Source organism: Podarcis cretensis (genome assembly GCF_951804945.1).
Source record: "Podarcis cretensis genome assembly, chromosome: 10".
NCBI lineage: Eukaryota > Metazoa > Chordata > Lepidosauria > Squamata > Lacertidae > Podarcis > Podarcis cretensis.
The window spans coordinates 31,235,583-31,247,831 of record NC_137179.1 but is presented as its reverse complement, the minus strand read 5'-3'; the positions used below and the strand labels follow the sequence as shown (position 1 = coordinate 31,247,831).

At 45.6% G+C, this 12,249-nt stretch overlaps 1 protein-coding gene across 6 annotated transcripts in view; it reads right to left on the bottom strand.

Moving 5' to 3' along the window:
• The window catches only part of CACNA1I (calcium voltage-gated channel subunit alpha1 I), a 366,532-nt gene that overhangs the window by 105,041 nt on the left and 249,242 nt on the right, over positions 1–12,249 (bottom strand). For all 6 annotated transcript variants that reach the window (XM_079994542.1, XM_079994543.1, XM_079994544.1 and 3 more), the window contains one exon: positions 9,467–9,564. In XM_079994542.1, coding sequence (XP_079850668.1) covers positions 9,467–9,564 — 98 coding nt within the window. The remainder of the gene's footprint in view (positions 1–9,466; positions 9,565–12,249) is intronic.

Sequence of the window (12,249 nt, the reverse complement as noted above, 5' to 3'; positions counted from 1 at the left end):
GAGATGCAGCCAAGCTTTTCTAGAGAGACCTGGGGCTGCTTCTGACAAAGACCTACGGGGATCTCTCTCTGTCTCCCTCTCTCTCTTGAGCTGTGTTCAAGGTGCAACCCATGAGGCTTCGGTTAAGAAGAATATGAGAAAGGGTGAATGTTAATAAAAGGATGCAGATGGAGAGGGAGAAAGAGTATATCTGGGCCACACAGAGAATTGATTAGCTGGTTATAAATTTTAAAATTGCAAAAATAAACCTTCTATCATTTAGAAAAGTGAAGTCCAAGAGGCCCCAAGAGTTATCGAGTCTCACTCCTGCAACAACAGGGGGTTTTTTGTGTGTGTTTTTGCAAGAGCCATTCTACCCATCATACAGAAGGAGATGTTAGAATTCCGGACTATGGCTACATCTATACCAGCATTATGATACTATTTTAATAGTTGTGGCTCCCCTGAAGCATCATGGGAGCTGTAGTTTGTTAAGGGTGAACTGTAGTTTGTTAGGGGTCCCCTATTCCATTCACAGAGCTACAATTGCCAGAGTGGTTTAACAACCAAGCCCTCTTTCAAATGAACTCAGGGCGCCTGCCCTCCCTAGGCACTGACAACTGCCATTACGCCACTGGTCATAAGTATTTGAGTGCCTTCGTCACAGCAAAATTGCTCTAGTTAATCTCTTTTAAAAATTGTGGCCAACAGGAGACTCTATACCCTGGTCACATGATAATCCTTCTGGACAACCCATTCTGAATTAAGGACCTTAAAATAGGAATCAATAAAACATTTTGACAATATTTCATCCCTTGAACATTTTGTCCACTGTCTCAGCCTATGCCTGCCTTCAATTTACTTATTTTAAAGTACTTATATTCCACTGCTTCTGAACAAACAAATAATTCAAAAATCTTTGATGCATTTACATAGGTGGAGCCTTTTCTGACCAGTCCATGTTCGTTTCTGTCCACTTTCCCCTCACTCCTTTTACATCCCTTTATATTATTCTTTCCCCTTTGCTAATATCCACTACTCTTCCAATTTTAGCATCATCTATGAATGTCATTAACAAGTATGACTCCTCCATGAAGATTATTAATGAAGACATTAAATAAGGTTTGTGGGAAGGACCCAAATGTTCTGTCACTAATCTGTGCCATGTCTAGCTAGACACCTGCTACCAACTCAGACCATTTCCAATTTTTCATTATTTTTTCAAACACAATCCTCTTGCCTTTTTTCGGTTATTGCTGCTTAGCACTTATAAAGCATTTTCTGAGTGCTGCATTAAAAGATAAGACAGTCCCTGCTTACAGACTCAGAATCTAATAAACATGGTACAAAAGGAAAAAGGAATGAGGAGGGGAGAGGAAAGCAAGCACTGGAGCACTTGATGTGACAACGTTTCTATGCAAATAAAAAAACCAGAAGTTTCCCCCCTCATATTACTAACAAAAATGCCTCTTTGATCAGAAGTACTGAAGATGTGGCTGGAAATCCCTGCATTTATAATAACTGGAAAAAGACACATTAAAGTAAAATTAATCCCAGAACAGTGCTGGTGCTACAGAGATACTGATGTGGCAAAGAGGACTGAATATTTTAAAAAAATAATGCTTTATTTATATGTCTGATTTTTATTCATGCTTTAACAGGTTATAGTTTGGTGTTATAGTAGGGAATTGGTAAATGTTAGACTATTTAGAAACAATAATAAAATATGTATACAACTAATAATAATGATACACTGGGAAAATGGGGCTTTTAGTTTGGCTCCCTTATGTCCTGCACCCACTGGACTGAAAAGATTGCTCAGGAACCAGCATCAACATTTCCATGCCAGCTCCTGTGCAGACCTGAAAATAATTTTTCAGGTTTGCCGATGCCACCGGTATCAAATTATTAGGTGCCTGGATTTGTCAAGGCCTGAATGCCTATTTCAAGAATGAGGATGCACAAGCTCCACAAAATGTGTCTGGAAGCTTGCCCAACATGTCTAAAAGTTTTCCCCCAGACACATTTATTACCTTTCCAATATTACATTTTCTCACATCTTTAGGCACGGACTCCCAAGACTGCACTTCTGTGTTTAAAATAACGTGAAAGGCAACCCCGAGGAAGCAAACCCTACCATAAATCTTTACGTATTGTCAGAAAGAGCGGTGATGAATGGCTGAAAGTGTCTCACAAAACCTTACGTGGAAATTGCTTCTGTGTATCTGAAACAGGTAAGCAATCCCACAGAAGCTCCGCAAATTGTTCTTAGCGCAATGTAGCAATTCTCTATCTACAGAAACCTGTTCCAAACACAAACACTTTTGAGCATCACTGGAAGGAAATCAAACCCAGCGCAGGTGAACAGGTGAGTCTATGCAGATAGCATTTGGGTTTCAGCTCTCAATATTTCGCATTTAGTAAATATTGCTTAGCCTCCTTCTCCCTAAAACTCCCCCCAATTCTTCTTACCCCTAAGGAATGTGAGACCTGCATGTTAAAAACTGGAATAAAAGGGTGTGGTGGGAGAGGGAGTTTCAGGTTAAAAGTGACTAGCAGGCAAAGGTTTTGACACTTCCTCTGTTCCTGACCTTTTCAGGTGCAAAGCATGCCCTCTCTATCCTAGAAAACCCACCCAATTGCTGAGGTCACAGAGGCGCCAACCTGAGCAGAAGATTGGGAGGGCGATGACACGCACATGACATGCGTGTAACACAGGGAGGAGCCGGGGTGGAGCCAAACGCAGCGGCAGCATGGCTTCTATAGCTGATGGCTCCTCCTCTCTAGTGCTCCGTCTCTTCCTCCTCCTACCACTGTCATTGGCTGGGGGCCGCTTCCCCCCTCCTTCACCTCCACGGCAGGAGAAGGAGTCACAAGCCACTGAAGCCACACAGCGCTGCTCTTGGCTCCGCAACTGAGTGGTCTCAACATTGGGGTTGTCCTGTCCCCCCCCCAAAAAAAATATATTTTATTGGAGCAACTGAAGAGACCTGGGCCCCCTAAAGTTGATGCCTATGTAAGGTCAACATGGGAGGCCCCACCTGCTCTGCGGCTCACTCTTTTAGGAGGTGAGAATGAGAGAAAGATACCTTTCGGTAGTCTGCACTTACAAGTAAACCACTCAAATCCAAACCTCCCAGACTAATTGCACAGAGAAGAACATATACTGTATTTTTCCATCTATAAGACGCCCCCATGTATAAGATGCCCCCTATTTTTGGGGACTCAGATTTAAGAAAATGGGGGGAGATGGCCCCGTGTATAAGACGCCCCCTAATTTTTGACATTATTTTTAGGGGGGGAACCTAGTCTTATACACAGGAAAATATGGTACTTTGAATTTTGCACTTCTCCGAGCTTTGCAGTACTGTTCTCAGCTCAAAAACATAACAAAAATGCATGAAATCGTATGTTTTAGGATAATTTTTTTTAGAAAAGGCATACATTGAGCTAAAATAATCTATTTAAATATATATTTTGTGGTACATAGTGCAACGTATCAAATACTCAAACTCTCTACAACAATATAACCAAAGTGAAAACAAACAAGCCCATGTATGTGCCATAGTAAGACTGGTGATATTTTAATTGCCCATCCCAGATAATGAACTTCTCAAGCTAAAGTGAAAAACAGGAATGAAGAAAAAGCACATGGCAGGGGCTGGGGCCTACTAAAGGCTTCTCTCTTTTTTTTTTTTTGCAGGGGTGGGGAGAGGCAAACTTTGTACAAGGCCAGAGTGACAATCCTCTGTACTCACTTGGGAGAACGAATGGAAGAATCACTTCTCTTGGCTTCTCATTTCCCCAATAACAAATTCAGTTCACTTTTGCAGCAATTTGTGATTCTTTTCTTTTTATAAAAACCCTCATGAAAATTCTTCAGCATTTTAGCGTGAATTTGCTCCTCACAAACACATTTTGTATGCACTGCTGACCAATATACACAGTAGTGCAAGCAATTTACCCTCATATAATGCATCTTTGTTATGTTATTTTCACCAATATGATCATTTTTTTATGCATACACTCTCCTAATGTAAACCACATTTGGCTGGAGAACCGAATCCCAAAATTTGGGCCAAGAGTAAATTTTAAAGGATGGCTATATTCCAGTTCTCATATCGCTTTGGAATGTGTGGATTTGATAAGTTCAGCTTTTCAAATGCAAACTGAATCTTATTTTTCTGCCATCCCAACTCAGTTGCAGTTCAGGAAACAGGCATAGGAATGAACAGAACACTGTATGAGCCATTGTGTTAGATGGCCTACTATCTAGGGTCCTGGAGTGTGGTGTGAAGCAGGAGTCACCCTAATGCTTCAGCAGAAAGGCAGGATAAAAATATAAATCAAGGAAAACATATAAATAAATACATAAAGATTTAATCTACTGAACAAAGCAATGAAAGGGGGTTCCTTATACAGTGTGATGTGCATAGCCTCACTTTACCCTTCATCAGGCAAAGGAACCCTGTCTTTTTTTGGTGACCCTGCACAGAAATAGTTATTAATAATTACTAATTCATTACCAGCCGCTGTGTGATGCCTAGTTGGGCAAACACTGCTGGCATTATTTGATCGGAGTTAATAAACACAGTGGAATACCAGCCGTGCTGCAGCCTTGGCTCCGCATTGCCCTCAGGAGGGAGGTGATATTTTAAAGCAGCAAGAAGAACACAATCCCTGCTTCTATTCTATTGTGCTCTCGCACTTTCCCTCCCTAGTAACTATTCTACTGAAACGCGTCTGTTTCTCTGGCCTGAAACCTGACATGTTGGGGAGGGGACTCCATTAAACTATACTGTGTGTGTATACAGAGCAACTGCATCCCGGTTCACACCGTCGCCTAGCAGATTCTGATGGTTCAGCTCCCAGTGGAGCCTGACTCATATTTATATATCATGCACACAGAGCTGCAGAGGAGGAAGAAGGGACAAAAGTAGAAGCAAGACGAATGGGGGGGGGGAGGTGCCCATTATCTCACTTCCCTCCATGTAGCATAGGTCTTAGAGTATTTTTAGATTACAAGGGGAGTCATGCAGGAGACAGCAAATGCCGTGCTCCTCGTCCCTAACTTGCAGAGCAATGGCACAGTTTTAGGACTGCTTTACACCAGGTTGCTTCCTTGCATAGATATCACTCCCAAGTTGGGAAAAGGAGGCACACCATGCACACATCACCGTATGATTGGTTACATCAAGAATGTTGAGCCCTTGTCAGCTCGAGAGCTCCATTCCCTTCTGGGTAACTTTCCAGAGGCAGTAAAAGCAGGCAGAGCAATGAATGCAAATTTTGCATTTGCACAGTAGACATGCCCCTCTCTGTTCTTCATCCAGGGAAGCAAGAGGCATATCAGAGTTCAAGGACACCTTCCATGCGGTCAAGAACACTCAAAGATAGTGTGAAGCAGGGCCAGTGAGGGATGTGGCTTCAGGAGAGTCCTGAGGCCCAGATATGGAGACTTGGATGGCCATGTTTGGCCCTGGGCCCGAGGTTCCCAACCCTGGGTTAAATGTTGGAACATGTATTCATTCATCTGTGTTCTTATGCTTCAGCAAACCCAAACATAGCTAAGGCTCCATCTGCACCATACATTTAAATCAGCAGCAAACCGCTTTAAACAGTGATGACTTCACCCAAAAGAGATTTTGAACTATAGTTTGTTAATGAGGGCGCCAAGAGTTTTTAGGAGACACCTATTCCCCTCACCAGGACACGGGTGGTGCTGTGGGTTAAAGCACAGAGCCTAGGACTTGCCGATCAGAAGGTTCGCGGTTGGAATCCCCGCGATGGGGTGAGCTCCCGTTGCTCGGTCCCTGCTCCTGCCAACCTAGCAGTTCGAAAGCATGTCAAAGTGCAAGTAGATCAATAGTTACTGCTCCGGCGGGAAGGTAAACGGTGTATCCGTGCGCTGCTTTGGTTCGCCAGAAGTGGCTTAGTCATGCTGGTCACATGACCCGGAAGCTGTACACCGGCTCCCTCGGTCAATAAAGCGAGATGAGTGCCACAACCCCAGAGTCGGTCACGACTGGACCTAATGGTCAGGGGTCCCTTTACCTTTTTTATTCCCCTCACACTGCTACAATTCCCAGTGTGTGGTTTAACAATTCTTTTTCCTGGGCAGACACAGAAAACTGCAGAACAAGAAAGGAGATTTCGACTAAACATTAGGAAGAATTTTTTGATGGTAAGAGCTGTTCTGCAGTGTAACTAACTTCCCTGAAAGGCAGTGGACTCTTCTTCAGAGGTTTTTAAACAGAAGTTGGATGGTTATCTGTCAGGGGTTCTTTAGCTGTGATTCCTGCTTTGCAGGGGGTTGGACTAGATGACCCTTGGGATCCTTCCAACTTTACAATTCTGTGATTCTAAGTATCCAGGGAGAAAGGTCACTAAATAATCTACTGAGCAAGGCTTCCTAAATCAAAGCACATTTATAACAGGGAATCAAACCAATAAAATGTCTGTAGCTTCTCCAAATGCTACCAGCACAGTCCAAGAAAACAGGGTAAGGGCTGGAAATTCTCCCTTCTTTGCTTAAGGCTCTAATTTGCTGCTGCAAAGCCATTATCCATACACATACCAAATGCTTGTAAATTAGACTTCCAGTGAGAATGTTTACATTTGGCATTTAATTCATCTGACTACGCCTGGGGCTTTGCTACCGGCTCCTCCATAGGCTCCTGATGTTACCTGGACTAGTTGAAGGAATATAAATCATATTATTCTGTGCTTTAAAAAGCTCTTTTCAAAAAGTACTGGAGTACTGAAAGTAGCTTAATACAGAGACCAAGATTTCAAAGTAGGCCTGTGAGATGGGGCCTTAGGGATTGGGGGAGAAAGGGGAATGTAGGGGACATTGCCAAGTTAAAAATCCCACACCTAACATCTTAGCTTCAAGGAAAATGGAAAAATAATTACACACTTCCTACATGACCAATAAACACTAGCGTCCCAAGGGGCAACCTTCTGGTGAAATCCCAAAACTAGTTCCAGAAATGGTCCCTAGGGTTGTTTGAACATCACACTTATACAAGATACAATCCGTGGTCCTTGTTGCTTTGCCACCTATATTAGGAACACAGGAAGCTGCCACTGCTCCACTTAGCTCAATACTGTCTATGATGATTAGCAGTGGTTCTCTGGGTTTTAGACTTTTCTAGCCTTAACTGGAGAAGCCAGGGATTTAAATGGAGACCTTCTGCTTGCAAAGCATGTCCTCGGAGCTGCACCCACCAAAACATCCCCCCCCACCACATGATGTGTATGCTTCCTTATCTCTGCTTCTCTTGGATAGGCTGCTACAAACAAAGGAAACTGCCATATACTGAATCAGAAGATTGGCCCATCGAGCTGCATGTTGTCTATATTGATTGGCAATGTGTCTCTAGGATTTCAGGTGGGATCTCTCACAACTCCACCTGAAGATGTTAGAAGCTGAACCCAAGACAGTGGACCCTCCGGATACGAACTTAATTCATCCCGGGGGTCCGTACTTACCCCAAAAAGTCCGTATCCAGAGGTGCTGCTTCTGCGCACGCACACGGCACGATAGAGTGCTTCTGCGCATGTGTGCGTGGTGAAACCCAGAAGTGTATACACTTCCAGGTTTGCCACATTTACAACCCGAAATTATGTTACCTGAAGGTAACATAACCCGAGGTATCACTGTACCTTTTGCATGCAAGGCAAAGGCTCTGTCCCATAGACACGGGTCTGGGGCTTAGCATAGCCACAGCAAGTATTGCAATGGTGTGAGAAAGATGTGGAAGAGTAGAGGGAGCAGCAACAAAAGCAGCCCTCTGTGTCCCAACTCTTCTTAATGCTGCCCTAGCCCATGGGTCTAATAACAAATCCCTTACACAGAAGTTATCAATAAATGTAGGACAAGCCCAGGAGGAGCACAGTAAACCTAACTTCCTTCTCTACAGCAGGCAGATCTCCCAAAGACTCCAGTTTCATAAAAGGAAGAGAAGTACAGTTTGAAGCATCCATAATCAAAGATGTTTACTCCTGTCTCTCAAATTCCCTTTATCGCTGACACAACCATTTGGCAAAATCCCCCACTCTCTAAGAGGACCACAAATATGAGAGACCTTTTCTCTAAAATAGTGTACAGCACTTACACCATGACCTACAACAGGGTAATGTCCTAACCTGAAGTGGGTCAACCGTTGGCACCATAACCTTTCCAAAATGAAGCATTCTGAATAAACAGACAACCTGATTTGTTTGCACAAAGCTTGTGCCATGGTTAGACTGTGTCTGGTCTTTATTGAGCATTTATTCCAATCTGTTTACAGGATAGTCGTGCGACAATGATAATTCATTCTGATTCGCTTGTGTGGGGTTCACACATTCTCCGATTAATTCTTCACTCATTCCACACCTTTCAATGCATTTCACCATCACTTTCCTAACAGCAAAATGTTTTTTGACAGAGCCGGTTAGGGGAATCCCGCCCATATCATCTACCAGATTCCCCCTTACCCATCTGCCTGATGATGCTTCCAACAAACCCCAAAATGCTGGTAAGACGGAACTTCCTTTTGCAGAAGCCTTGCTAAGTATTTCCTAGTAAGGCCTGTTCTAAAGTTCCTTTAATCCCAGTTTAGTGTTTTAGCTCAGTATTTCTGTTGTGAATGCTGTCCCTTCTATTAAAAGGATTTTGCTGTCTGTCCACAGCTCATGAATCCCCCAGACAGCAGTTCAGGAGGATGGGAGAGATCAGCATAGTCTGGGTTCAGGTATGGGACCGCCTCTCCTGGTATGTCCCACAGAGGAACTTACGGTCTGCAAATAAAAACATCTTGAAGATCCCAGGCCACAGAGAGGTTAGGCTGGCCTCAACTAGAGCCAGGGCTTTTTCGGCTGTGGCTCCGATCTGGTGGAACGCTCTGTCACAAGAGACTAGGGTCCTGCGGGACTTGACATCTTTCCGCAGGGCCTGCAAGACAGAGCTGTTCCACCAGGCCTTTGGCCAGGGCGCAGCCTGACCCCCCCTCCTCTGGCAATCTGCACAGAATTTTGCTTAATGGTTGCCATCAATTTGATTTTAATTAATTTTTATAATGAAATATTTTTAGAATCGTTGGATTATTTTGCTTGTTGTTAGCCGCCCTGAGCCCAGCTTCGGCTGGGGAGGGCGGGATATAAATAAAATTTATTATTATTATTATTATTATTATTATTATTATTATTATTATTACCAAGTAGCTGGAAGGGACTGGATGTGCTGGATAAGCTGATTTGCTCTTTTTGCAACCTGCATGCACACCTGCCCTATGAAAGCTTCCCCAGACAGCAGTGCAAATGGGCACGAGAGATCAGCAGGGGCTGGACGCAGGTGCCATGTGGCTAGTAAGTTCTGAATGTGCTGGATGAGTATGTGTGCTCTCAACCCCAAGCCCCCTACGAAAAAGAGAGAGAGAGAGAGAGAGAGAGAGAGAGAGAGAGAGAGAGAGATTGAAAGAAGAAAGGCAGATAGACTTACTAGGCACACGGTTGATGGCTTTGAGGGGCCTCAGGACGCGCACAGTGCGGATTGCAGACAGGTTGATATTCTGGAGATCCAGAGAATATTCCACCATCCTGCAAAAAACGGAGAGAGGAAAGATAATGGAAAGTGAGAGACATGCTTGAAACTAGCAGGGGAGATGAGCAAGGCAGGAGCTGAAGCTGTGCACATAGGCAGGATGGCACAAAATCCCTTCAGTGTGTCATTTCTTCCTCATCAGACTATCCTGAGACTTTGCTGGTAGAGAAGTATTAGAAATGAAGCACTGCTCCATGCATGCTAATCATATGTGAGTGCGCCTCCTGCCCGCTCGCCAAGGCTGGAGATACCAAGCAAATGACTGACATTCAGGGCGGCATATCTCACGCTGCATGTCAATGAAGGGGCGTTGGTGACACTATTGAGACAATGATCAGAGCATGGATCCCCTCTGGGAGACCCTTAGAACTGAGCATGAGCACCTGGTGCTTCACAGAAGCAGGCGCCAAAATCCCACGGTGGAAAATCGAGCTGCCACAATCCATGCCCTTTGGAATAGAGATGAGCTAAAAGAGCAGCTCTGATAAGCTGTCAGGAACTCCTAGCCTGGAGACTCTGCTGAGCCCTCTTCCTGGCATTTACCTGCTTTGCTTGTTGCAAGGGATAAGGGACTTTGCTGTGGTTATAGAACACTGCACCCCCCATTGCCCTGGAGGCGGGAGAGAAAAGATCAACAAAAGCCAAAAAACATTGGAAGTGAGCTCTTGAACCACAGAGGCTTGATGGGGGAGGGAGAAAGGTTAGCCTGACACTGAGCACAGTGGCATCAAACAGATTTCCTGACCCAGATGGTGGCACTTGTGTATGCAATACATATTTTCTAGGAGTTTCCTTTGATGCAAGAAAGCAGATACTGCTGTTTAGAGATGAGAAACTGGTGGTGGGAGAGATGACGATGACAAAATCTGACTCCCAAAGACCTCCCTCCTCACATCCGGTCCTCTGAACCCATAGGCCTCTCCCTTTCTGTATCATGCAACTGCCTTTCAAAAGTCTTTGGAAACTTCAGGTTTCTCTGGAAAGAAACACTCATATCACTTCCACTCTCCAGCACTATTCCAGCTTCACTGGTGGTTACCAATTTGTTTCCAAGCCAAATTCAAAGTGCTGGTTGTAACCCTTAAGCAGAGGTGGAGCTAGCTGCTTTGGCACTCAGAGTGGGCACATACTGTGCACTTGGGGGCGGGGCTAGCTGCCTGTGGGGGTGAGGCTAGCATCAATCTGTCCCTTGGCACCGGGACATTCCCAAGGGAACTGAAGGAGGCAGTGGTGCGCCCGCTCTTAAAGAAAACATCATTAGATCCCTTAGATCTATCCAATTACCGCCCAGTTTCGAATCTTCCATTCCTGGGTAAGGTGATTGAGAGAGCGGTTGCTGAACAGCTTGGTAGGTTTCTGGATGAAACATCGGCTCTGGATCCATTCCAGTCCGGCTTCCGCGCTGGTCATGGGACCGAGACGGCTCTGGTCGCCCTAACAGATGATCTCCGCAGGCAGCTGGATCGAGGCGGGTCGGGGCTGCTGATTCTTCTAGACCTGTCAGCAGCCTTCGACATGGTCAATCACGAACTCCTGGACCACCGCCTTGCCGACGTGGGGATCCAGGGCACAGTCCTTCAATGGCTGCGCTCGTTTCTCTCTGGTCGGGGACAGAGGGTGGTGCTTGGGGGGGAATTGTCATCCCGCCACTCCTTGGTGTGTGGTGTGTCCCAGGGTGCGATACTCTCCCCAATGCTTTTTAACATCTTTATGCGCCCCCTCGCCCAGCTTGTCCGGAGTTTTGGGCTGGGCTGCCATCAGTATGCTGATGACACCCAACTCTATCTGTTGATGGACGGCCACCCTGACTCGGCCCCAGACACACTGATCAGATGCTTGGAGGCTGTGGCTGGATGGTTACGTGGGAGCCGGTTGAAGTTAAATCCTTCGAAGACAGAGGTCCTCTGGCTGGGACGGGACGACATGGGACTGAGGGGGCAACTCCCATCTCTTGCGGGGGTGCAATTAGTGCCAGCACCGTCCGTTAAGAGTTTGGGTGTAATCTTTGATACCTCCCTCTCCATGGAGGCGCAGATTGCAGCTATAACAAAGGCGGCATTTTTTCATCTCCGCCAAGCTAAGCAGTTGGCTCCTTACCTCTCTCGCCCTGACCTAGCCACTGTGATCCACGCGACGGTCACCTCCAGACTGGATTATTGTAACTCGCTCTACGTGGGGCTGCCCTTGAGACTGACCCAGAAACTCCAGCGGGTGCAGAATGCCGCAGCGAGACTCCTTACAGGGTCTTCGCTTAGAGATCACATTCATCTGGTGCTATACCAGCTGCACTGGCTCCCGGTGGAGTACAGGATCAGGTTTAAGGTGCTGGTTTTAACCTTCAAAGCCCTATACGGCCTAGGGCCCTCGTACCTACGGAACCGCCTCTCCTGGTATGCCCCACAGAGGAACTTACGGTCTTCAAATAAAAACACCTTGAAGGTCCCAGGCCACAGAGAGGTTAGGCTGGCCTCAACTAGAGCCAGGGCTTTTTCGGCTGTGGCTCCGATCTGGTGGAACGCTCTGTCACAAGAGACAAGGGCCCTGCAGGACTTGACATCTTTCCGCAGGGCCTGCAAGACAGAGCTGTTCCACCTGGCCTTTGGTCAGGGCGCAGCCTGACCCCCTCCTTTGGCAATCTTTACAAAACTTTAGTTTATGGTTGCCATCAATTTTGATTTTAA